This window comes from Falco biarmicus, chromosome 4 (genome assembly GCF_023638135.1).
Source record: "Falco biarmicus isolate bFalBia1 chromosome 4, bFalBia1.pri, whole genome shotgun sequence".
Lineage (NCBI taxonomy): Eukaryota > Metazoa > Chordata > Aves > Falconiformes > Falconidae > Falco > Falco biarmicus.
Window position 1 is genome coordinate 51975412 of NC_079291.1, and position 27966 is coordinate 52003377.

Consider the following 27966-nt stretch of genomic DNA (forward strand, 5'->3'; position numbering starts at 1 on the left):
TTCCATAAAATTTAAGCCAACATCTTTGGGAGAAAAGATTTAATTAACACATAAGCCCCTGAGTCACTATGACAATCTGCTTTCATAGCAATAGGAATAATCACATTTCTGCCCGTTGTCAGTCCTTGAAATATAGGGGTTTTATGAATAATCTATAGTGCATTTTTTTTCCTTACAGAAACAATCAAATTCTTTTGTTACTTTCACACAAGAATATTTCTGTCAGACATCTAGAAAAACTCCAAATTTATCTGGTGCCTTGAGGGGCTACCTCTGCTTGTGTGACAGGAGGTCTCTTGAGCATTTTGGGTTAGTGGCATGAAGGAAGGCTGAGCAATTCCATCCTAACCGAGATCCACATGAGACATCCCATTATTTAAATAGAGGTGCCCATAGGGCAGTGTATGCAGAAAGCAGCGCAATAAATAAATAAATAAATAAACAAACAGTGCTCATTGCAGACAATAAATAAAATTGCAGCAATGATTACCGTGATATAAAATTAGATTTAAAAACTTTCACTGTGAAGCAGAAGTAATAACCTAGGTACAGAGCTTTGAAAAAAAAAAAAAAATCTTTTTTCCCCTTAATCCAGTTGAAAAGATCATGTCTAATAGTACATAAATTTTTTGACACCTCCTTCTCCTACTTGTTATAAATCTTTGAAGGAAAAAGTACAGAACCTTTTTTCCCCAGGGTTAATCTCATCAAAGTTGTTTCTGATTTGCCATGGCATAAGTTAGATAAGTATCAAGCTTGTAAGGTTTAATTTTATGATCTTTGGGGCTTTAACAATGTTGAGGATTATTTAGAGAGAGAATGTTCTGTTGTTCTCACTGGACACTGTTATATTGTTTCCTTATATTTTTGCTTAATACTTTTGTGTTTGGTTCCACAGTACCAAAGAACAACTAAACAAAGTATAATCTGTTTATTAGGGACAGAATGTTCTTAATGCATCTTGAGAGTCGTAACAGCTCTAATAACCTGAAATTCTTGCAAATACTAATTTTGCATGTAGGTAAGCGCTTTAAAAAATGATAGTGGTTGTCTTCTGTTAGCCTTGATTGCAACCTGTTTTCTAAATTAAAAAATGTAAATGTGGCATTGGCAAAGGTTAAAAAGATTTAAAGCAGGTTCTGTCAGCAGACCATGCACACACCAAACTAAATTCTATGTATCTAATCAGTGTCCTCTGGACTATGTGCCTTGCTCCATTGTTTACTTTCGAATCCATAATAATTTTGTATCCCTTTACTGGGTGAAGATTCATTTTAAAAACTAATGAATTTAAAAGTACGCTTTTCCCTTGTCCATTTGATGCCGAGCCTGCAATTTGACTTTCATTGTTTGTTTCTCCTCCTTGTCTTGTCAATCCTTTTCTCTCTTTCTGTCCTTTTACTTTATTACATTTTTTATTGAGGACTGAGATGAACTGGTTGCTGCATCATGGGCCCATTACACTTCCTAACAATTCCATTTACACCTTATTGTTTGTCTTATTGCTGGAAAATTCAGGTGATTCATCATGCCTGGAGAAGCACCTGATCCCAATTCCCTTGATATCACGATCACTATGTGACAGGAATACAGTTAGTGGTGGCTTTCAGACTCTAAGAGGCCAAGGTGATAACTCTTTTGGGACTTTTAGCCTCTCAAGTATTGATGAGTTCCATTTTCGTAATGTTCTGTTTTCTTGCTCCCTTTCAACAGCCCCCTGAGTGTGGAAAAGGGCTTGGAGTTAATAAAGGAAGTGGCAGATCTCCTGAAGCTGCAGATGAGTGTCTTCGATGATGTCAAGTACGTACCTGGAATTTGCCGCTTTTTATTTTATGGGATATCTCATGGGTTTTGAGTAGTTTGTCTTACAAGGAAATATCTAATTTTTAATGCCAAAATTAACGAGAGTGTGCAAGGCAAAGAATATAGTGATGATCTATATAATGTCCCATATACACAGGAATAAATTATTTTGAGAAAAAAAAGATGATGACTGAAATTTTCCTACCCTTCAGTAGGGAAAAATAGTTTGCTTAAAGTGCTGTAAAAATATTACCAACCTTATTTAGCAGTTTCTAGGTAAGGAAAGTCTTGTGAAGGGTCATTACACCCAGCATTGCTGAAACGGAAAATGATGTCAGAGATGAATAAGAACTTGGGTCCCTGGCATTGAGTCTGGCACGTGGTACACTGGGTCGTGCTGTTTGGTCAGCTACTCATTTAACAAGTCACAGGGAGTTCAGCTATGATGAGGTACTGTTTTTCTTCATATGATTCATACTGATGAATGCTCTTCATATTCATCTCCTGAACTAGGAGGTTACGATTTGCCATATCTGGTAAAAAAAATTAAGTTGGGGATTTTCTGAAATTATTTTGGTAGGAACATTTACTTCACAAAACTTAATTCTTCCTTTATAAAACAGAAAATAAAAATAGTTTGATAGAAAAGTAGTGGAAAAAAAGGGTCAACTGTGGGAGGGTTTTGACAGTTTGCTGTAAAGAAGTCACATCTTGGCACACAGAAAATAGCTGAAGTCTGGGTAGCATCCAGTTCCTGCCTATGTTTCAGAGGGTTTGGGGCTGGTTATTTTGGCCCATGAGTCAGGTTACTGAAGTGCAGCATCTTTCTCTGCCTTGCCTGTGCTGCCGTCAGCTTTTCTTTAACCTTCAGTTCTAGTGAATGCAATTCATCATTTAATACTGTGTTTTAAGCTGTAGTCTGAAAATGTTCCATCTTTAGTGGAAGTATTTATTATTATTTAGAATAAAAAAATCTACCCCTTCCATTACTGTATGTGTAGGGAGAAACAGACTACTGGTGAGAAAATCTTTTTTGGGAAACTGACAGATACCAGTCATATTGGCTTTAGTTTTTTTTAAAATGAAAATATTCCTATATTTTGTTTACTAGAAAATTCTTTGTATTGATGAATGTCTTTTTGGTTGTATTTTACGAAATGCATTTTTTATGAAAACTTGAGTTTTGAAATTTTAAGAAATTTACAATATTACATGGTCTTCCTTGTAAAAAGAATTTGCATCCTTGATTTTGAATACTAGCAGATAAAGTCTGCTGCACACTTAAAGCAGTAATCCCATGGAACAATTTCTCTGCTGGAATCAGCAGGTTGTGCTTCATTAACTGCGTTCATTTACAGTACAAGAGCACTTTCACCTACCTTTCTAATAGTTAGCATAAAGCCTTTTGGTTACTTCTTACCATTTGATAAAACACAACAACGTTGCAATTGGCAGGCTGTAGATTCATTCTGTAATGAAAAGTATCCCTCCAGTGATAAAGCTAACTATGAACAACCTTTTTTTTTAATGTGTGACTTTAGGGAGGCTGGTTATTTTGCATCTATTAATATGCAGTCATATGGCTGTACTGAAAGTACTCATGTGGTCAGTACTTTAAAAGTGTGTTATGAGTTATAGTAACTCCAAACAGGATTGAACATTGTCTAATACAACATTTTTATCAGTCTTTGCCTTTTAAAAAGATGTATAGATCTGTGAAAGGTTAGCCCAAATCTCAAGTTAGTGAAGAATTCATCCAGAATAAATTTTCTTTATTCAAGAAAATGAGATTCTTTCAATCACATTAAACCCATGAAATGCTAAAGAAAGGTGGAGCTGGCCGGTAGATACACCAGTAGTAGAAGCTTTAGAAAGAGGCCTCACCAAGCAAAGAATTAATGGTTTTTACGTTTGTTCTTTTGTCATCACTGCACAATTATCAGCAGAAAGCTATATGAGTTTGAAGGCTCTGGTTAGCTTCTGAATGGCCTCATGGAGAAGAGGTTCAGGAAAAACTTGATGTAATGGTTATTCCTAATCTACTGTTGACATATCAGTGTGAGAGTGAGGCCTCTCAGGAAATATGCTTTTTTACTTGGCCTAAGGCATCTTGGGTAATTGAGATCATTTCACTGGCAACTAAAAGTAGTCTTTTTTCTTAAGAATTCAGGTGGTGTTCTTTTAAAAAAGGGGGAAATTAGATAGAAAAAACTACTCATAAACTGGAGCCCAAGGATTTATATAAGGTGTGGGAATATGACACCCTATTCTACTTCGAACTCTGACCTGAGAATTAGCTTGGTGTAAAATTCTCAATTCTCTCTTTTCCCTCCAAGAATTCTGAGTGGTAAGAAAGTAACAGTGTAGGCCTAAGGGTTTTTTTTTATTATTTTTTGCAAAGATTTCAGAGTAAAGGAATGTTAATGAGACTCACTGGGTTAATTTCACAGTATAGACAAAACCATTGCATTAAATAGGAACAGTGTAAAAACAGAGGAGAGAGGGTGAGTGGTGTGTTCTCCTAAAATTCATAAATTCTCAGTTAAGAGTTTCTTGTCCTTTTCTCTGAAAAAATAATTTTAAAGGGACTGCTTCACAAATATATTGCTACCTTTAGTTAGTTTTGTCTACAAATATATTTTGTTCTTCCCTATATTTTTAGTGTTATTCTTGTACTTTGCCGTTGTGTAAGTGAGCAATTGCTTTTGCTATGGATTCCTACCAATTCGTGACTCCCCTGTTAGTTCTTGATTAGGTGATGCATGGTAGTAATCAGTTTATCTTCTCTCTTTCACAACCCTGCCAACTTTAACAGATAGCCTGCAATTCACAGTGTAGCCTCAGGCTTGGCTCCCAGAGCTTCAGTCCACTTCTACAGTTGGTTTGTTGTCAAGTTTGCATTGACATAAACTTTGCTCACCCTGTGAAGCAGATGAGTGGGAATAGATTTTGGGAATTCGTAATTAGAAATATTTCAACACTGAAGAAAAGATCCAACATGTTAGCTGTCACTTTTGGATACACCCTGAATCTTTATGGAAGTAATAGTTATGCTTAATATGTTTTGTTAATGGTTATGTATCTGTCAAATAAATTCCATTATTTCTTATTACATCATTAGAGACCATTAAAAGGATATTAGCATGCTGATGTAATTATGCAAGCAGACGTAAAATGACTATAGTTATGATTTTATAATCTAATTATGGGTGTCCAATGCCCCTGGTGATTGATTATTGGACTGTTATCATGGATTGAAGTCAGATGTGTGGTAGTGTTAGGAGTGTTTGTATTTATTTTTAAAGAAATAATTTTACCACTCTGCAATCTGCAACATTGGCCGCCTTCATGTAATTACAGTTCTTCACACATTATAGAGTAAAATTGCAAACACAAGATGTTATTAAGAAACATCCAAATATAATAAAAATATGAAAATCTGTAAACTCAGCAGTAACGTCAGTGGAAAGGAGACTCAGAATCCATGGTCAAAACCATTGATTAGAAGATAAATGAGTTATTTGTTTTCTGATGAGAATACAAATGATTTCTGAATTTTTAATGTTCTCATACTTGGGGTATTTACTAAGAACCTTGCTAAGGGAACTTCTCAGGTCTAAGCTTAGCTAAATACCTTTGTATGGAAAGAAAACAGATTATTCTGTTTTCATAGCATTTCAGACTGCATATCCTACCATTCTCAGCCTCCAGTTAAGAGTGAGATTTTCAGCTGAATATTAGATTCTCTGATGGATGCTGCACTAGTGCTGATTTTTTCTCTTCCTTCTTATTTCTTGTGTCTAATTTTTCAATGGAAAATGTGTAGCAGAGCACTCTATATTCATGCTATAAAATAACATTAATCTCTGCTGCTCTTGTTTTGAAGTGTAACAATAATTTCCTATATAAGCATATAATACATACATATATATATATATAACATTGGGGATGAACAGGATACTCATGCTAAATTTCAAATGCTAATATGAATAGATTTTTTCCAGTTGAAAAAACTGATTCTGGTTGTCTAATATAATGTCCCTCATTGCAAAGCCATAAAATTGAACCAGTATTCCCCTATCATGTATGGTTGCTTGCATCTATATGTTATGTCTAAAGCTAAGTTAAAAGACAAAATCACTGATCTTTCAGAGTCTGAATCTCAAACTTCCAGGCCTCAGGTTGGTTGTTCAGCTTTCACCTGACTGCTCTCCCTACCCACGCTGAGACTAGAGGTGAATTCAGTGTTTTACTTGAATAGTTTATTATACGAAAAACTGAAAATTCAGGATAACTGAAGGTATGTATGGAAATTGTATGGAGGCTGCAGCTGAAAAACGCCTTTCCAAATTTGTAGTAGCCCAGCAGTTGGTTTGACATTTTGAAAATAAAATGCTATAATTTTTAAATTCGAAGTAATAACTATTTTAAAAATTTAACCAAATTTGACTTATAAGGAAAATGCTTTTATTTTGGTGATAATTATAAACAAAAAATATTTTGGACTAAACTCAAGCCATTATTTTTTTTAATTTGTTCAGCTGACCAAAAATATCAATCTTTCAATAAAGGTTAATTATCATATAATCTTGAAATATTTGATCATATCTATGTATTTTTCTGCATCCCTCTGTCTTATTCCATATGCAGGAAATAAAATGCTCAGTTAATAAGCAGGTCTTCAATGTTTCATTTTATTTTCGTTGTTCAGTGTGTGGCTGCAGGTTTTATTTACTGCACATTATTCAAACCCTGTTTTGAGGTCAGAAACCCCATCTCCTCTTATTTTGGTTTGGGTTTTTGTTTTTGTTTTTCCCTGTGTTGCTCTTCACTGCACTATCAATATGCTTGACAAACTCACATGAGATGTGGCATATTATTAGGATCATACAGAGCTGGAGGTATGCATGAAGAGATTAATGTCAAAGCATTTGCTAGTATGAGGTGTCCAGTCTGATGTCACAGAGTATAGCTTATTCAGCTTCTTCTGTGAAAAACTTCACTTATTGAGACAGATCTTACTGGCTTCAATTACCATTCTGAGTGTTCAACAGTCCCAGAAGTCAGCTCTCAGTGCTACTGGGGGGAAAAAAAAAAAAGAAAATAAAAGAAAAAGAAAAAGCAAAAAAAATGCCTGAAATGACTTGGCTTCAATCGAGCTGAGTGAATCTGAATCCAAGGCAGAACTGGATGGTACCCGCAGAATTCAAAGTAACGGTAGGACCTTTACATCTTTATAGGTCCATACCTTATTTGCAAGATACTTCCTGAAGTCTAATAAAAATTCAGGCCCCTGAAAATATTAGTCTTCTCTATTACTTGACCATCATTCATCCTTGGATGTCAGGGATCCTACTGAAAAAATATTTTGAAAAGAAAAACTGCATATCTAGATACAAAGTAAGTCAAGATTGATTTTTCCTACTATACTGTAGTATGTCCTTAGTGTCAACTATGGTATTTTACATATTTTTGTGTAAAGACTGGTCTAACAAAAGCTTGAATTTGGAAGGCTTATCATGAGGACAGCTACAAGGTTACATTCTTACTCTACTTCAAATCTCTGTTTTCAAGCAGTGGGATTAGAGACACTTTCCACCTCCTTTTCAAAGAAAAGGCCGTACACAACAAAGCTATACCTGCAATTATTCTTGTTTTTAGGAAAGGCTGAAACGGTTGGGCTGGAATAAATACAATTTGAAAAGCCAGCCAACCATCCCAGTGAAAAGAACGTGAAGTGAAGAAGATGTCTGAAAATCAAACCAAAGTGGTGAAAGTTTGGAAAAGCTTTAAATGCGTTCAAATCGGAAGTGTCGGGCAGGCACACTGATGAGCGGAGCTCACAGCCTCACCTATTATGAACACGTGCATTGACTGCAGTGTCCTCATCATGCTGTATAGGTTTTATTCATTGTTTGTCATGTTATTTTTCTAACACCTGAAAAACTCAATCAGCCAGTTAATCATTCAGTCATCCAGAACCTAAACACTCGAACAGTACTTGGTATTTTCACTTCATCATGCTGATGGATTATGACATGTGGTATATGTATGCTCTAAATGTGAACATCTCAGGAAATTATCAGTAGCTTGAGAGACAGGATAGTGTGAGGGAGGATTATTTAACCACTGAGCAGTAGTGGGACAGGTAGCACAGTGTCTTGTCAGGTTTGTATCTGCAAACTTCCTTCTGCTGTACAGATTCTCCATGATTCCTTTCTCCTTGATTCGGTGTAATTAATCTTCTCTTGCATTGTATGTTAAACATCTGTGGACTGATATTCTTGCAAAGTTTTTTCTAGGCTGGCAGATTCCAGATTCAGCCATCTATGCCATTTAGATTTACTAAGATAAATATTTTAATATTGTGCTTATGAAAAAACATATAGTCCTCCTCCTCTCCTTAAGGTGCTGTAGTATAAACTAGCAATAGATCGATTTTTTTATTTCCATTCCATTTATTGTCCAGAAATTAAGCAACATTTTTATCCCAGTCTGAACTGTGCTGTGCTTCATCTCAAAAGATACGCCTTTCAGAAAAGTTGAGCAATATTTGTCATCTGTTCTTTGATTTTAAATAGCAAACCAACAGGCTAAGGCTATTTGGCATAATCTTGTTTAAAATGTTATAAAAGCATAACTCAGAAATAATGGAACCACTTTTATTCAAACTTGACTTCTTCCACAGATTTAATGAGTCTGGAAAACAAATTGTCTGAAAAATGTACTGCTGTAACTCATCGCATGCAGGCTTTTATAAGAAATTACACTGTGTTTTCTGGTACATAATGTCTTATTTGACAACTAATTTATAATATAAATATACATCATTTTTTTAAAGGAATGAGGATAAGGAAAACAAAAATAAGGTGGAAGTTTCAACCATGAATTTCTTTACTTAAAAATGAGTGATTTCTCAACCTTAGCATTACATTAGTCTTGTGGCTTTTTCCCCTGAGGTACAATATATTTTGTGTGCTTTTCTTTAATAAATGTGCATATAACCAAGATCATTTTGCCTTCTCCACTGTAACTTTCCTGCTGGAAAAATATAAAAATACATTAAAATAACAAGAAGGATTTTAGCCTGCAGCATTTTATGAATTCTAGGTGACAAAACAGAAAGACCATAAAAATCTAGGGAGAGTCTTATAAATAAAAATGTACAAAGTTTGGCTTTCCATTACAATATTTCATCTCATTAAATCAGAGGATTTGTACCTTTGTAATCAAAAGCAGAATGAAATCCAGTGTTATAGATACATCTCCATGTACTCACAGGTCCCTGCTCAAGAGGTTTATACAGATGTGTGGGCTTCTGAAGTTTATCTATCTTTTTTTAAACTTCATATTTCTCTACTACTCATCCCTCTATATGACTAAGAATGCCATCATATTCCTTTTTAAATAAAATTAAATTTTATAACATTATAAGGTAGGCAGGCTATACTTTGTTTCAAGGAAGTTCTGAATATGTGCCATTGCATTTAATTTATATAACATTGTACATATTATTAACAGGTAATCATTTCCATTCTACAGATGGGTAAATTGAAACTCAAGATGGTTTGCTTGATTTTCCCTAAGATGGTACAGAATTTGGTGACAGATATGAGAATAGAAACAGAGAACTCTGATTACTAGTCTTGAACTAAAGCTTGGTCCACAAATAGAGTAACTAGTGTTAGAAACAGAAAAAGATTATCACATAGAGATTTGTTTAAAAGAATAGTCCCTTATAGGAGTATATCTTACATCTATGTCTTGATGCTCCTGCCCTTGGCTACCTGGTTCTCCTACATACACAAACACACACTTTTTTTTCTCACTTTTTGTCACCTGGATGGATGGGTGGATTCAAGGAACATTACAGACCTGCTGGCCTGGCTGAAAAAGTTAAATAATTATTCTGCACATACTTTTTTACACTCTAGCCAGTAAATACTGCATGTCCAGGCGTATGAGCTGCGCCACAGCCTGCCTATGGAAGGGTTTGTATTTCCTTAGGAGCCATAAAGGCAGTCAGAGTAAATTTGCATCTGTAGGTGGGACTGAAAGAGCTCAATGAATTCCACTTGTAGTGACTCCTTTGCAAAGCAAATGCCTCTGCTTCACAGCTGGCAGGGGAAGCTCCAGAACAAATCTTCTGGTTGGTCTCCTGAGAACTAAAGGACAAGGCAACAAGTTCTTAAGAGTGAAAACAGGAGGGCTCTGGCTGTAGCACTCAGAGATTTGCAGCTTTTTTAATTGAGGCTGCAGCAAAGTCTGGGTTTTTTTGGTATTTGGTTGTGCTGCCTAATCTTCATCAAAGAAATCTGTGACCTATCTGGCTCCTATCAAAGGTGTGAGTACTCTGAACCTTTACCTCTGCAAAAGCCCTAACACATGAGTCATGCTCTTCATTAATTATTAAATGATTTGTGCAAATTGAGCATAAGGTGGCTATCATCCCAGTAGACTAATTTTACATGGGATTTCAACAGACTCCATTAACAACACAGGTGTGCAGGGGGTAAATAGACCTGAAGTCAGTAAAATGCATTGAATGCTTACTGGCTAAAATTAAAACTGTCTGTTCTTTATGTACCAAGCAGACTACTACAAGGTATAAAGAACAGAAATGTAAATAGAATACAATTATATATTTTTAATGACATAACTTTTTTATCCTTTACCTTAATCTTTGAGGAGTGAAAGAAAAATCACTGTACATTTAAGCAGAATTTTGAGACCATTTTCCCACTCTCTCAGTGTCCAAGCACTCTTTTGCTGTAAAAAATTATAGCACTTGTAGGGTTTGTTCTTTTAAATACTGTAATTAAGAACCTTATTTTCATGGCAGACAAAGCTGGCAGCTTTCATGTACTCAGCATGGTGAAAATGTCAAGCTCCATGGTTTGTGACAGATTAATAGAAAAATTATTTTAAAACTCTGCAAATTATTCATAGATATTGAGTAATCATCAGAAGTTGCATTTCGTGAAGAATAAAAATAGGACAAACTGAGTGTAGCATCATTCTCTAAATTGAGCGTTGTCTCTTTTTAAAATCATTTAAATTGTAGGCTTAGCAAAATAATCTTTACCTGAGATGAAGCGAGTTGTAAAATCTTTAAAATACTCTTTCATCGTCTTTTGCACGGTAAATTAGTATCAGTGTACTTAGCAAAATTTTGATGCATATAGATTAAATGATTAATACAAAATTAATGACTAATGTAAAATAATTAAAAGTCCATCATTTAGTATATTGGGTGGTACCAGAGACCCACCAAACATGGACTGCTGTTGTTGGAAAGCTTCTCTTTTTGCACCAGTCCTCCCTTTTCTGTGACTTGGCTCTTGAAATTCTTTCTAACGACAGTAGTGTGTCAGTCAGAATACATTTCATTATTTGCACACCTTGTCGTGCCCTTTTCTTTCCCCCTGAAATGGTGTTCCGTGTAGTCGCTCTGCAGCCCTGATGGTTTCAGGGAGAGAGAAGAGGGCGGTACAAGGTGGCCAAATAATGACCTGATTTATGAAGACTGTAGATGTAGCTTGCAGAGGTTAGTCTGAGCTGCAACCATCAAATCCAGACCTAACTTTTGTTTCCATGTAGTTACATTTGCAAGATGTGATTGCTCTGAAACTGTCAATCTCTCTAATCTTTGTGGTCTATCTGTTACACCTCACCCAGCTGCATGGTGTAAACCACTCTAATGAAATGCGAGTGGTGACAGAAAATCAACCACTAACTGGTGAGCACTGCAATTAACGTCCTTCCCTTAGCAGGGATTTTGCTTTTTCATCTTTATTACTTGGTCATTGTCAGACATAAGGTGTGATGTTAATACAACCAATGTTTGACTTTCTCCGTGCTAGCTCTGTGTTCAGTACAGGACCACATTTCCATAGAGAGTGTTGCAAACAGACAGTTCCTGCTTAGTGTATATAAAGGATATACATATAAATAGATAATGTATTTTTGGCTGTATTGCAGCATGTTGTGGAACGCTGTGTGTCCTTCTGCAGTTTAAGAAGCATGTTAAGGATTTCCAGAGAAGGGCTCAAGAAGCTCAGTTTACTAAAACTGGGAAAGATTTTTAAATTGATCACTGGCTTTAAGTACATACGTGTCAATAGTAATGTGAGAATATATTCAGCTGTACATTGACATTTGTTTTGTTCAGGTGCAAAACAAAGAAAGTCTTTGAAGAGAAAAGAAGTTAGAGAGTAAAATGTGTGCCTTTTTTGTATTAAGTTTGGGAGATAATCAGTATTCTCTACTCACCAGTTCAGGGAAGTTATTTTATAGTAGGTCAGCACAATACATCCTTCTCAGATTTCCTGACTCTTTGAACTTTAGTCAGGTACCTGCTTTTGTAATATAAACAGAGTATGATGCAATGCTTCACAAAATAAATTTTGGTCAAAATTTCTGGTTAAAAATGTTGGTGAAACTTGAACCAAGTGGTCAATGGATTTATACTTGGTCTGAGTAACAGAAGGAGAGCAAAACAGCCAGTGTACACTTCTTAATCCCTTTATGTTATAGGACAATGACCAGCTGCAATTTTCTGCCTTTGCTTTGCTCTGTAAATCACATCATATAAACATACTGTATTACAAAAATGCCTCTTTTCATCATGTGCTTTTCCTTATTAATTTGATTTGACATAAGTATGTTTATATAGCTATGTATATAATAGATAACCCATTTACAGCAGTATGAGCATTTTATTTTTTCTAAAATTGAGGTGAAAAGACTTCAATGCAATATAAACAATGGGCATAAGCTTCAAATTCCTAAACACAGTAAGCACAGAAATGTGTACACATTGCAAGTCATTAGTTCAAGCCCACCAAACATTTCCTGAGACAATTACCTTCACTGCTATAAAATTACTTCGCACAATCCTCTGGAGCGTTACTAATTGCTTTTCTTAACCTCCAGAGATTAAAGGATTTTGAAATGAACATATACGCAAGTGGTGACTCTAATTTCAAATCTAAGCTTTATTAAGGCAAGCTCTGTTTTACAAAATAGGGTCATTAAGAAAACGTTTAATGTTGGAAATATCCAATCCTAACCTCCTCATCTTCCTCAAATCTTGAGAAATTGCACTCTGTCTGTCTGTTTTTTAAAAATGCAGTACAACCTCAACTCATTTCCATCTGGCATCAGCTCTATGTGTCATCTTCAAGAGTACACGTAACCACATTGGCACTTGTTTCTCAAATCCTTTTCCACTAGGGGGTATGATAGACTGTGACTGTATTTCACAGTAAACCTTCTGTATGATACTGTAATGCTAAAGTATATACACTTGAGGGAGAAGAACAGGCATGCAAAGCTTGGTACATAATTTATGGAGATTTAAATCCTGTCATTCATAAACATAATTATAACCTACGGCTTGAAAGTGATACGGACCTTGCCATATTGATCATGCTCCAGCTCTGTTTATTCAGATGATTCATTTGTTGACAGGCAAAAAAATAATAAGAATGTTGTTAGTCAGTAAAAGAAAGGAAATACTTATATTTTACACGAAGAATATTGTTTGTTTCTGTGCATGTTGTACACCCTCACACTTTCAGATGGGAAGTATAAACCCAAGGGGAGGGGATATTATTAAATCAGCAATCAACCTTCAAGTCATTTTGGTATAAACACTGTAATTATTTCATCTCTAGTAAACAGAATATAAGACAACAGCACATAAGGGTGACAATTTGCAATATGCTTTGAATGTCTTTGTTAAAAAAAAACTATTATGGCTGAAAGCAACATTATTGAAATTAAAAAAAAAGCAGAAGTTGTGACAGCTGACAGAGGGGGTAATTACTCAGTAAATTTTGAGTAATAAATTTAGCAGGTCATTGCAAAAGACATTACATTTTGCATGGGGAGAAGTCACTGTTTATTAGCCTTGAAGCCAGACCTGCTTACCTTTATTCAAAAAAACTGTCATAGCAAAGTATTAGAAAAGAATGATAAGTGCAATTATAATAATATAGTCCAGATGCCTCCTGAAACTCACAATCTTCTCTTATTTGGGTGGAAGTTCATGTCAGAAGAGTCAACTACAAATTTTCAAAGGTATAGCTGTATCGGCATTGATGGGGATGGGGGGGGGAGAGTGGGGAACAGTCAAAAAATCTGATATAAAATACTGTCTTTCTAGATTAAAAGTGTTACTACCTAACATTTTTAATCTCAGGTGCAGCAGATGCATGTCTTAGATGCAGGCTATGTTTCAGCCTGGGTGTTGCGCTTTAAGCATTTTGGTGGGAACATTTCTGATGGTTTTCACCGGCACACCTGGCTGAGTGCTGGTGTGATGTAACCTGCCAGCCAGGAGGGATGCCTCTGCTAACAGGCAGCACCCTCCCTCATCTGTGGGAATGGTTTGTTTGCAATTCATCAGGTCATAAACAATCGCGTGCACTTCAGTGAGCCTCCGTATTTAGAGTGATGTAAAGACAATTGCCATTAATATTAGCTAGGCTTCAGAGGGTTTGACAGCCGCATGAAAAAGCAGTCTCATCTATCTAATTTAAAGTTCCTGGTTAGGTAGTATCAGGGGTGCATTTTATACATCTTAGAACCTTTTCTCAGGCTGGTTGCCCTCTTATTAAAAAGTCTTTTTAAAAAAACTTTGCAGTCATATAATTACTGGTTTTGTTTAAATGCTCTTGTCCAACACATAATGAACAGCGAGGAATTCCCCAAAGGGCATCTATTGTTATTGAAATGTTTATTTATTGAGTGCTTTTGCCAGAAGCCCCCATGAGAAAAATCTCATTTTATGAGCTCCTGAAGCAGTCAGTTCCCAAAACATCAAGCAGAAATGCAATTTTGACCAAGTAATCTCAAGGTCTTTTGTTTGCTTTTAAATAAACAGCAGAATAACAATGTGCATGAAGTTGTGACAAGAGCTGCTTTATTTTCTGTGTTTTGTAAACATTCCTAGTGAAGCTGTGTTTATGTAGTGCTCAGGTGATTCCTTACATTCAAGCACTCAGTTGTTACAGTAGAGAAAAGCAATACCTCTCACAGAAATATATGAGTGGGTATTTTAAACGATTCTGAGATCTCTTCTTTCTTGCAAAAGAATGCTGTTAACCCAATATCGTCCCACTTGCATAGGAACTTCTTTCCCATCCTGCATTTTGCTCTTTATTTCCCTAAATTGTCTCATCAGTGACAAGAAGTGGCAGTGCTTGTGGCGATGCCTACATGGGCACAGCTCAAATCCTGTCCTGTTCCTGGATTATCCAGGTGGAGTCACTAGAGAATAGTGCGATGGTCCCTGCCAGGCTCCACTTTGAAATCCTGGCCTCTCACTGCCTGGGCTGGATCACTGAAGTGATCCAGGTTTAATCTATATGTTTATAATGATGCCATGAAGTGCATAGCTGCATGGAGTGGGGCAGGAGGACAGCTGAGGGGGGAGTGAGCCCTGGGGCAGAGAGAGAAGCAAAAAACCCAGGCAAGGGGAGAAACATTTTATGTCTTTGCTGGTAAAGCAAAAGTATAACTACGTTGTGCTTGAAAGTGTGTATTGGTTCCAGGTTCTCAGCTATAATGGACTACGCAGTGTAGATTTGTGGGGGAATACCTAAAGTTATTTTCTTCACCCTGTCTTTGTCATGGGACAGCTATATACTGGATTGGTGCCTGCTTTTATTTAAAGCAGACTGCTAATTACACTGTAAAGGTCCCAGCAGCTAGGAAGGAATCATCGTGTCTCTCAGGCTGGCAATGCAGAAAGGACAGTGCAAGATTGGTTATGTTCAGGGTATGGTATGATGAAACTCCCAGGTGACTTTTATGGTTGATTATCTCAGCGTTAGCGACAGAATTGGGGAATGGTGTGAGTTTTTCTAAAGCAGTTATCTCAAATAAAGTACACTTCGCAACTCTTGAGTATGATAACCTAGAATATTATTTAAATGATGCTGATAAATACTTTATAATTACTTAACAATATTAAAATACATTTCTTATACATTAATGACTTGGCATCTGAAGTGTCCTTTAGCAATAAAATATCTGTTTTCTTTTTCTCCTCCCCCACTGAAGAGTATTTAGAAAAAAATGATTGATTAATGACAGTTCCTATTAACTCCAGAATAAAATGTGCACAGTGCATACTTTGCTAGTACAAGACTGAAAGGATGCATCTTAGTCTTTCTCTGTTTCCCTTTGTAGAGCTTGAAGCAAAGTCTTATGGTTAATAACATTTTTTTTCTTCCTGAAGTGGAAATAGTGTAAAGGTATTCCTGTCTAGGATATATGTAATGCAATTAAGCACACTTCATTAAGTGATCTTTGTTGTTCGAATGCAAAATATTAACTTGTTAGTAAAAGAATAATTTAATATTTCATTTCAAGCTCTGCAACAAAAATATTTTTCAAGTTATTTCTTTTATGCAGCAATTTTTCAGACTTCATTCTTTCATAAGTCGCAACTGTTACATGTACAGTTCCAGCCAGTGTATTTCACCTTTTAAGTAGGGTTGTTTTAGTATAAATGTAATTCTTTTCACTGATTATATGAATAATGAAAACTAAGGAACTCACATAATACGTAGTATGTAAGTAAACTTTTTTAATAGTGACAACTTTTGTCTTTGCTAACCCTTTGCACTCTTCTTCTCTGTAAATTATTATTTTATAGTTTCTATAGTCTCATGTTACCTGGATATTTATTTATTTTTTCAAAAGGCATTTACTGTATCTGTGTGTGTGTATTTGTTTCATATATGTATGTACTTCAGTATAGTTTTAAGGATATCAGAACAGAAATTTCTTTATTCCTTTCATCAGATGTGTGTGTAAGTTGGATATGATTGGGATGGGTGGAGAATGAATGCAACATTACATATATGGATTTATTTTTCTTTAAAAATGCACAATTAATTTTTTTGGTGAAACCCTGAATAATTTACTCTGTTGTTCTTCATCTGGCTGATCAGTAGCTTTCTCTGTAAATGCCTTACAGATTTTAATGCCATAAAGGACCATGAAGCTACACCCCAAAAGGTCACCACAGAGTCAAATCATTCCCCCTCATAAGTTATTCAAAGAAGTGATTACCTCTCTTGTTAAAAGATAAATACTTTGTGGTATCTTTCTAGTCAAAATCACCCATTGGATCAAATATGTCCAAAATCTTTTCCCCACACATTGTCTTGCAGATCGAGATAAATATAAGGAGGTTCTTCGTTGTCCCTCTGGCTTTCAGTTGTACCAGCAGGGCTAAGCTTGTACTGATGTCAATCATATAAAATTTGAAACTACTTGTAATCTTCTTTGGATGCTAAATTCCAGTGATGATCTATGCTGTACTTGTGTGAATAACAATTTTAGTGCCTTCATTTTGCTGTCTCCATAATAAGAATAGTATTTACAGGAGTGCTCTGAAGTTTAGTTAATGTCATCGAAATCCTTTCAGATGGGCAGAAGATACGCACAAGAAACCACAAGAGGTATAAAAATGTATGCAAATGTAGCTAATGAAGCAAAAGGAAGAGGGCTAAATGGTGTCTTAATAGGTTCTCTTTAAAAACCTATTTTGATAAGGAATATTATGCCATGTCTCTTGATTATGAATCTTACATTTTTTAATAATCTCTTCCAGCGTGCTGGGACCAGCTGTGACCTTCAGAGTGCATTCAAACCTCCAAAATATTTCAACTGAAGATGTTGCTGAAGCAGCAGGTAAGTCCTTGTCCTCCATGCCCAAACCATGACTTCCTCCATGCCTGTGCAGTGGGCAGTAACACTGCAAACAGTGCAGAGACACCCTCTTCTCCCAGGAGGATGACATTTAAAGAGGGAGACAATTGAGAGGTGAGTGGCACATATGGGAAATTGAAGTGCAACATCTCTGAGTCAATTGAAACTGCCTGAGAATTCCTTGCTTAAGGATTTCTTAAGGATAAGGGTTAAATAGACACTTGCAGTCAAGGTCTAGCATGGTGAAAAACTCTTCAGTGTTGACATGAACTTGCAAGAACCAATTGGCCATTTGTAAACTTTCACTTTTCTGATACTTTGTTTCAGGGATCAAAAATGTTATTACATCTTTGCCTTAATTTCTGGATCAAAAGATAGTAGAAATATACCTGTGTTGTTGTACTGTTTAGGCAATTTCAACGACAAGTTAATCTTGGGAGTAGATGTATTCCTGGAGCTAAACTGCTTCCAAATAACTACCACTGTTCTAAGGACTTCTGTTGGCTTCTTGTCAATTTGGCTACTAATTGTATTATGGAGCTGTTGACTGCGAGAAATAATCTCTGCAAAGTAACTGAGTTGGTAACTGGTTTGCTTCCAAATTACCCAATTGATAGGTTTTAAAAAATTATGAGTAAACAAGTTGCAATGTTGCTTGAAAATAGAAACAAAAAAAAAAGTTTATTTAAATAAACACTGGGACCCCAAATGTGTTTGCTTCACCGTGGATGAATTTAGTTGTAGAAAGAGCTGGGGTAGTTCCTATGCCAGAACTTTCCTTTGCAGGACCCCTTGGAGAAGGGTCTTGCTAACTGGTGGTGAGAGAGTAGCAGATGGGATACTGTATTTCTTATAAGGGTTTAACATGCCAAAAAGCTGTGGATGTCTACTGTCAAAACTAGGAAATTACAATTAAGTAATTATTGAATTATAGGACACCTGAATGTGCATGATATACCTGTGAAGAATTCACATGGCTTTTTATATCAATGCCCTGCCTTGGAAACCTGTTGAATCCCCCTGAAGGGGCTGACAGATATGATGCAGCTGGCAGAGCCTGCCTGGATTGCCAAAGACTTTTGCCAAGGTCTTTCACTACACATTTCTAAGGAAACTGTTTCTTAGAATGTGGAATACGGAACACACAAATGGTGGATCAGTAATTGGTTAAAAGGCAAGAAAGAGAGATTAGGAATAAATTACTAGTTTTCTAAAAGGCTCGAGATGGCAGAAAAGTGGAAGGATGTCTGCTGGGACTGTTGCATTCAACCTACTTAAAAATGTGTTGGCAAAGAGAGTGAGCAGTGTGATGAGAAATCCTGCTAATAATACTAAATTACTCACGGTATTAAAGGTGAAGGTTTATCTTAGAAATGTATAAAAACCTTACCAGACTCAGTGACTGGACTCAAAATGGCAAATGAAATTCACTGTAAATTAGTGTAAAAGAAAGAGAAATATAAGGAGAAAAAACAGCTTTACATGTGAAGTTATGGGTCTAAATAGACTATGAGTGCTCTGGAGTAAGATCTTAGTGTAGTAATAGGTAATTTAATGAAAATAGCAATTCAGCCTCCATTATCAGTCAAACAAGGAAAGTGTTTTAAAGAATTATTTTGAAAGGAATAAAAAACAGAATTATATCATTTGTTTTTGCATAAATCTATAACTTGCCTATATTTAAATATGACATACAGTTCTGCTTCTCATACCTCAGAGAGGTTGGAAACTCCAGTTGAAATGGAAAGATTCAGAGAAAGGCAGAAGGTATGACTGTAAGTATGGAATATCTTCCATATAACAAATGGGAAAATGAGGCAGGGGGTTTTATTTTAGAAAAAAAAGATGAATACAGTATGAGAAAGTTCTGTCAAGTCCCGAGTGGCACAGTGAATGTGGACAAGGTTGTGCAGTGGCTTTTGCAATGGAAGAACAGATTAAACTGGTAGAAAGCAGTAAAATAGATCAGAATGCAGTTTGTAGCTTTGCCTGTTGTGAGTAATGAAGCTTACATGTGTTCAAAAATTTACATGTAAACAAGTTCATGGAATAGACATCCCCTGAGAATTAAAAAGTCCACAGAAACCTTTCCAAGTCTGGGAGGTGGCTGATGTGCCTTGGCCTGTTCCTAGCAAGCTACTCTGAAAAGTATAAATGTTGTGACTAGTTTATTTCAGCAAAATTCAAGCAGTAACAGTAGTTTTTTTCTTACCACTAGGATCAAAGTAATTGTTCTCAACTTCCTTGAATATTGCTGACAAAGTTGGGAGGTTTTGGGGACCAAAAAAAGTCACCCCAGAGGAAGTTGTGCAGATTCACCAACTTAAATTATTGTTTTACATAGTCATTTTATCTGATCTATATAATCTTACCCAAAGTATTTCCTACTTTCTGTTTGTTTAGTACATTAAAATTTTCAGGGTCTGATGGTTGCAGAAAGTGGCTTGTAGGAGTTTTACATCAGCTCTTCTCAGTACATCACCAGGTTATAACTAAACCTTGTGTTTGCCTTTAAAAATAAATATGCTCACAATTCTATCCAGCCATCAAATATTTTAAATTTAAAATGTATCTCATTTTTCTTTCCTAAATGATAAATATGGTTGCAGTAGCTTGTCAATGTACTTTGGAATCAGTTCATTTATTTTAAGGAAACTTCTTACCTGCAGATCTCTAAAGCCAAAAATAAATTCAAGTAAAAGATCAACAGCAGCATACACTTACATAAAAGGTTTTCTCAGGCTTTAGTTGTAATTAAAAATTTTAAAAGCCAACAGTTGTCTAGCACAAAAGCATTCCAAAAACTTAATTTACCAAAGGAAACCAAAGCAGAATAAATCAATGCAATCTTCCAGGGTAGGCACAGGTAAGTGCGTTGCTCGAGGCTGTATGCTATTAGGTAACTTGACATCTAGCCAGGAACTTTGAGAGCATATCTCGTTTACAGAAAATAGATAGACAAAAATGACAGAATTTCACTGTCCATCACATCCTTAGAAATGAAAATAATTTAGAACTGGAGGTAATCAGCTGCTGTAATAATTATGGGAATGTAAATTATGCAGATTTGCAAAAAGGAATCTATTTGTGCAGATGTTATGTACATGCACGTCTCACCGATATCCTCAGGAACTGTCTCTGCTGCAGTTTGATCTTATTATTCACGTGGCATATATTTTGTAACCAAAATAGATAAACTTCATATTTTCCTTGCATTATTTAGGTTTAAATATAGGGAACTGTTTAAAGTTTTCCATCCTCTCCTGTGGAATTTGACAAATGTGCAGGTTAGAAAAGGCATGGGACTCTAGCAATTAACTATACAAACAGATGAATGACTTAGAATATCTACTAAAAAATACAGATTTGAAAGTATGACAATAAAAATGGTTTCCTATGTTTTCTTGGAGTTTGAAATCCATTCTTCTTGGTGTACATGAGACCTGGCCTGTGGAAACATAAAATTCTTTGAAATCCTTCAGCCGTGTTCCTGCTGATAAAACTTTTTCCTAGTAATCCAGAGTTCCAATTCTGTGTGAATGTTTTGGTTACTTGTTTTTGCAGTTTCTAGGGCTACATAAGTATATAGGAAAGCTGACAACAGAGTAATTTAAAATTGTGAATAGCTTGCTTTCTCACATTAGCAATACCTTTATTTGTTCTTTGACTGCAGAGCAGGACAGCCAATGTTTTGCCAGCGCCACATACTTTGACATTCATAATATAGAACATATCTTAGATCAAGTAGCTGTCCTCTGGCCTATTTCTGTTTAATAAGTCAGGCTCAATGGTGCAGTGCAATTTCATCTCAATATTTCGAAGAAATAAACTTTCTCTAGACATAGATGCCCTGCTCTAGAAGTAATTACACTTGGCACATGACATCGTTTAGACAAATGAATGTGGATTTCTCTTCTCTTCAGTTTAAAGGTTAGGAGAAGTCTAGCAGAGAACAATTATCAGTAAGATAACTCTATATAAAATTGCAGTATAGTCAGTATGGTAATGAACAATGAGTTTGCTTTATAGGTACTCTTGAATCCCACTGTTTATGCAAATACATGGATAGTAGCAGTGATAATTAGAAAACAGGAATCTTCAGAAGTTTCAAAGCATAGGTTTTTAGCATCAGGTGGCTGTAACAGTCATATATATGCTGCACACATGAAAAAGAGATGTGGGAGAAAAGTCTTGTGCACAGATCCTCAGTATTGCCAAAATGAATTAAAAGAATTTACTTATGTGTGGCTACAGGCTTTTACTAGTTAGAATCATGCTTATGTTTTTTTGGTGTTGTATTAAAATGCAACATTTTAGGTGTTATAAAAAATGGAGATTGAAGGAGCAAAGGGATGTATGCATAGTGTAGGCACATTAGTGGTAGGGGACAGATAGCACAGCAAAAGGCAATGCATAACCAAATACTAGGGTGTTGGTCTTGTGTGCAGATCCTCGTGTGTAAAATATATTGTGATATACACCATGATGAAAAGCCAGAAACCTTGATATAACTTTAAATATATATATATATATATATAATTTTTTTTTAATTCCCTAAACTTTTAACGAAGCTATTGAATTTGTTTGGGTTTGGGGTTTGGATTTTGTCTGTTGAGAGGGTTTTTTTTACATTTCTGTTGCCCTGCTGGTAAAACCTGCATTTTCACATGTATGGTTTGATACCAACCATTAATCCTGACTTCGGGAGTAGGGTGTTGAATCATATAACTTTCTTGTCTAAAATCTTTTCCTCTGCCAGCTTTCTTCTTCTGAAAAAAATGCACTGCCGAATTAATTCCCCTGAAGAAAAACTACAAATGAAAAAGTACTATCTTATCATTAGAATGTAAGAGTATAAGAAGATAATTTGAGTAAAGATACTGCCTCAAAAGTATTGGAATAGATAAAAAAAATCATCTACAATTTCTTAGCAGTTTTAAACAACTGCAAATGTTTAAATTTCTAAACTTTCAGATTTTGAGATTTGACACCTACAAATTTTGGTCATGTTCCAGCTGTGGTGAAATATCCATGGCAACAAATATTGCAATAGAACTTTTGACATCTAAACTGAGTATTTTTGCTAAAATTGGCAGCTTTAAACAGACAAAACGTGATACTTAGCTTTTGGCATTAAACAGTCCTTTTGAGATTAAAACTATTTCAAAACCCTTAGAGTTAACTTACACTGCCTAGTGATTTAAGCTGATTGTATATTATCGGTGTGGAGTGGTCCAAGATGTCATAGTTTTAATCTTAATTACGATGACTAAATGGCTGGTCATATTAGTGGCCCTGGGTTCAATTGGTGAAGAAGTTATTTATGCTTTATTCTGTCTCCAATATTTTTCGTTTGCTTGGTAGGTCTCAGGTGTATTTATAGGCATCAAAACTTAATCTTCTAAATATGTAGGCTTAAGTACATAAATTAGTGGTCTAATTTCAAAGGCTTTTAGTTTCTATCACATCCTACAAACAAAATGTCCTTGGATAGCAGGACTGAAATACAGAATTTTCTGATGATGAAGAAATTTAAAAATTCAAAGCTATGTCAGATAGTGAAGCAGCCCACCTGCACTAAAAGATGATTCCAGATTCCTCTTCAGCTTGAAAATACTGGTGAGGAACCTGCCTTAAACAGTCAATGAAGAAAACCTTTATTGCTCCCTTTTCTTAAGCACAGTCAGCAGGATTGCAGTTTTGTCACACATCCAATCTTAGCCCACTTAAAAAGAGCTGAGACTCTGACATGTACACATTTTGATTTCCTGATAAATTCAGTGCTATAGATATATTTTAAAAGACTTAGCTATGAAATTACAAATAATCAGTTAAAGCTATAATGTTTAGATGCATTTTTTTTTGCTGTTTGCAGCAATTGTTTGTATTAACTTTTGGTATAATTGAAATACATTTCAACTTTTAGCAAATCAGATGAAAGTCTAAAATGTTGCAAGTTATTTATATGGCTGCTCTCTTGTATTCGTTCTAGCCATGATATGTCTTCTGTTGGCCAAAGGGGTTATCTTTACACTTTACTGCATAATAAAAATGTAATAAAAACACATTTATGGAATACCTCTGTAAAGGGTGCACACCTCTTAATTTCATGGTTTGCATTTTGACAAAACAAGGCCCAGAGGGAAGATAATTTACTCAGCATTAGAGAGTCAGCTGATGAGGAACTGGTACGCAACTTAAACTGACTGTTTCTAGGAATGCTGCAGAGGCTCACTCTGCTTTCTAGCCAGTAGGTATTGACCATACCAGCACTGTTGACAGAAACATGGTAGTTCTATACTATTATCCATTATTAGGAAGAAAAGTTTTCTAGGAGGTTCTCAGGAGAACAAAAGAGAGAGAACTGTCCTCAGATTTATCTTCATGTAACTTTGGATCTTAATAAAATAAAGCTACTTGTAATATGCATATGTAAAGAATGTATAAATGTAGATAAGGGAGACTAGGAGAAAGAAAGACACAACGAGGAACAAATTGTCAACACAACAGTAAGTTTATTAAAGTTTTATTTAGCTATCCAGGTACTTAGTTAAAAGCATATTTAGAATAGATACTACTGATTCACATCTTAAAAATGTCATAGTCTCACAGAGGAATTGGAACAAAACCTGGAAAATATCATTTAATGCAGTGAGTTTGGAATATTGCGCTTTTATCTCTTTTGGAATATTGTGCGTTTATCTCTCTGGTTATTTCAGCTTGTGGTTAAACTGTCTGGCCTTTGATGCTTTTTAGATCATTGTTGGTTAATTGTTAGAAGTTCTTTGCATAATATATATTTCACTTAACTGAGTGTAATCTAGAAATTTATTATTCTTCATACTGCTTCTGTTGCTGACATAATGAAACTTGGCAATGTCCATTGTATTGTTTCAGGAAAGGCAACATCCATCTTCTTTTTCATGGTGACCGTCAATGCAGGAGATATGAATTGTTTATCATCAAAAGCAGGACACTTCAATTTCTAGATAAAAAGACTTCCTCTTCTCTAAATCCTTGTTCTTTCTAAATGGCTATAACCAGCCTTGGTTGTCTTGTTGATTTTTGTCATAAGCCTTGTGTGTATCCTGAGAAGTCTCAGAAAGATGAACTCTGTTGCTTCAGCCACAAATGTTATTGTCTTGGTTTCCTTTTTCTAAGCCCCAACCATGAGCAATAGTGGTTGTTTTGAAAGTATTCATTGGCCAGTCATTCTAAGATTCATAATTCAGATGAAGTGAACAGAGTCTATGGCTGAATTCCTTCCCTCTATCTAGATTTTTGTAGACCATGCGATTAGATGTCTTGCTTTCTGAGATGGTAACAAGGAATGTGTCTATGAATAATTTGAAGTTCATTTTTGAAGTGTACTGACAGCTTCTGTGTCAGAAACTTTGAACAATATAGCCAGGAGGCTCTGAGGTCCATCTGCTTTCACTTGCCATTGCCCTGTTTAAGGAGGATTACAGTTCTTTGGTCTATAATGTGAAATGTAGAAGTTTGACAGCTCTTTTTCTGTTGCTGGCTCTCTTAAGTCTTTTGGTGCGAATCCTGGTTTCTTCTGCTCAAGCCTCCTTAGTTCACATTGTCATTTTTCACTTCTTGAGCCCTCTGTAGTGGATCAATTCCCTTTCACCTACTGTAAAGTCAAGTCTATCTGAAGTATTTTCCTCAAATCCATCCATTGCTGAATAAGGGAATCATTATATTTTTCTAATATTATTCAGAATCTGAACTGTCTCCTGCACTACTGAATGTCTGATACAATGATTAATGAGTTTTTGAGACGGCATTTCCTTCCCACCTTATTTGTCTGTTGAAAATGGAATGAGTTTTAGCAGTTGTGGTGGGTGCTACCATTAGGTAAATGTGCCTCAGTCCTGAAGAATAGCAAGTATCTTTGGTTATGACTCCTCTCTGGTGACTTCTAATTATGATATTAACTGTTGTGGTTAGTAAGGATGGACTTTTTTAACATACACCTCTTTCCCCTGAGAATATCTGTGAGGTATCTAATTTTACAAGAAATCTTTTTGCTTTAAAACCACTTTCTGTTGTAAAGAAAACTTCAGAATTTCCTCCTGTTCACTTTATAAAGTGATGTAATCTATTCCAGCATAAAGCCCCGAATCAAGCTTCTTAATTATTGGGAACTTTGGCTAGTTAATAATTCTGTAGAACTGAGGAGAAAAACAAAAGCTAAGCAGCATTATGTAGCCGATGTACTTTAATTAAAGTAATGATGGTTCATGTCATTACAGTCTGACGCCTCTTATTAAACACCCATTCATAGAAAACCACCAGATTGGTATTAAACTGAAATAAAGTGTAGTATATATAGTAGTATTTTAGAATACAATAGCTGATACCTGAACCAGAAAGTTCTATCAAAGGTTCAATGGAAAGACCCAAACTGAACCTTAGGTTGATTTGCAGCTCCTCTTACATTTCTGTTAGTTCCTTTTTCTGAAATCTATGGGCAGGCCTATGAAGACACATGAAAATAAGTCCTCTATTAAAGTAATTTACGTCATGATTTAATGGTTAATAGTGATTTTAAAATTGACTTTTTAAAAGAGCTTTCTGGTAATATAACCGAATGCATTGTCATAGTGAGGGCAGAATTCATCCAACCTGGTTGCAGCTGCCTAGATGTTAGGCATTTATCCAAAACTAGTTGTCTAGATTGCCTTTACGTTCAAAGTAAAAAAAACACCATTGTGTGAACTAGCACTTATGATAGGTGGCTAAAGGTAGGTGAGAGAAAACCATCGCTAATATCCACAGAAATGTATAGATATTGTTGATGATAGGACTGCCATATATAAATACTGCAGATAAATCAAGGGAGATTGACTGAAGTCAGGACTGTAGAATTTAGTACAGTGGAAAAGCTTTCAAGATCTTCCTGTAGTCCCTGCTTGGTATTATGTTCAAAAATATTTTTTATGTTGCTGTATCTCCTAAAATGTTCTGGTGCAAATCCTCATTTCTTCTACTTAAGCCTCCTTCATTCACTTTGTCCTTTGGTAACACATTCAAAGATCTTTAAGAATTCAAAATTAATTTAAGACTGAGTAAATTTACAAAGATTTCAAATTTGATAAATATTACCATGTGTAATATTATTAAACATCCAAATTCGTTCAGTCGGTTTGTTCACAACGGAAGCTGGTAATGCAAGATGAAACTGTCATTTAGTTGAAGTGCAAAGTGTTTTTCTTTCAAGTCCAAGAAATCTCCCAGTACATTTTTGACTATGGACAAGTCTTTATCCATATTAAAATTGCTACATATTTCCTTACATAGATGCTTCAAACTGACCTGTACATTTTAAAAGGACTATTTTCAGTTTATGTAAATAATAAAAAAAAGCTGCACTGAAGTCCCTGCGTGTGACTGGAAGAGAACAGCATTATTTTTTGTATAGCAGCAATACTATGGGGTCCCACTCTGAACATGGTATCAAAATGTCCCTATACTAAAATATTGCAGAACTAAATTTCATTCTAATTTAAAGCAAAGCAAGCAGAAATCCCCTAACCCAAGACAACCTGCTTAATGTCATATTTCATCATATTATTTAGCAAAATTGTTTCTGTTTTGCATTTTTGTGATAAGCAACACATTTTCCAGGATAATGGAAACGTAAGCAATATGTTTCCTTTTTCAACAATAATACTTAAAATTCCAGACATATTTAAATGTTATATTCTTTTAATAAATTTTTATGTATTTTTGTGCAGTACACTTAAGAGACTCTGTTTACAGCAGATCCTAAGCATATTAAAGCAAATTATTTAGGAATGCTACAGTTAGAAGAAATCGAGTAAGGCAGTTAATAGAATGCAACTTTTATGTAAATAATAGGTAGGCTGATCTAATATTTTCTGGTGAATGTGTAACTTTTTAGGTCAGCATAAATAAGGGAATTAAAGAAGCCTTAATTTCAGTCCGATAGTATTGTAACCTAACCTTTACCTAGAAAATGTCAGTACATTTTTCTCCACCCGTTAGACAGACTGATTACAACTTTTCCAAAGGCAGCACAGCAAGACAAAACCTAACAATTCTGAACTAAGCATGCAAATAAACACTAGGCACCATGTGGAACAAGGGGTAATGTTTTATTTTAGTTGGTACAAACAGGGAAATGTTCTTTATCTGATGTAAATAAATAACCTATTTTTAATATATTAAATGGGATGATTAGCAATCTTGTGATTTTAAGTGACAGCTTTCATAGACAAATAATAAAAAATTGTGAGGGAGAGAGGTGCTGCTTCAGGGCTCTATGAAAAATAGTTGTTATTTAAAGCACAAGAGAAAACACAAAATCAATTACGCACAGAATCATTTTAGAATCAGGCTGTCATCCCTTTTTGCTGGAGAAAAGTAATAACACGAAAAGGCACTTCTCCAGAAGTGTGGTGT

The 27966-nt window shown here is 35.4% G+C and overlaps 1 protein-coding gene across 1 annotated transcript in view; it reads left to right on the forward strand.

Moving 5' to 3' along the window:
- Window positions 1–27966, forward strand: part of PTPRN2 (protein tyrosine phosphatase receptor type N2) — a 663537-nt gene that overhangs the window by 283913 nt on the left and 351658 nt on the right. The window contains exons 10-11 of the mRNA XM_056337581.1: window positions 1714–1800; window positions 17435–17514. Coding sequence (XP_056193556.1) covers window positions 1714–1800; window positions 17435–17514 — 167 coding nt within the window. The remainder of the gene's footprint in view (window positions 1–1713; window positions 1801–17434; window positions 17515–27966) is intronic.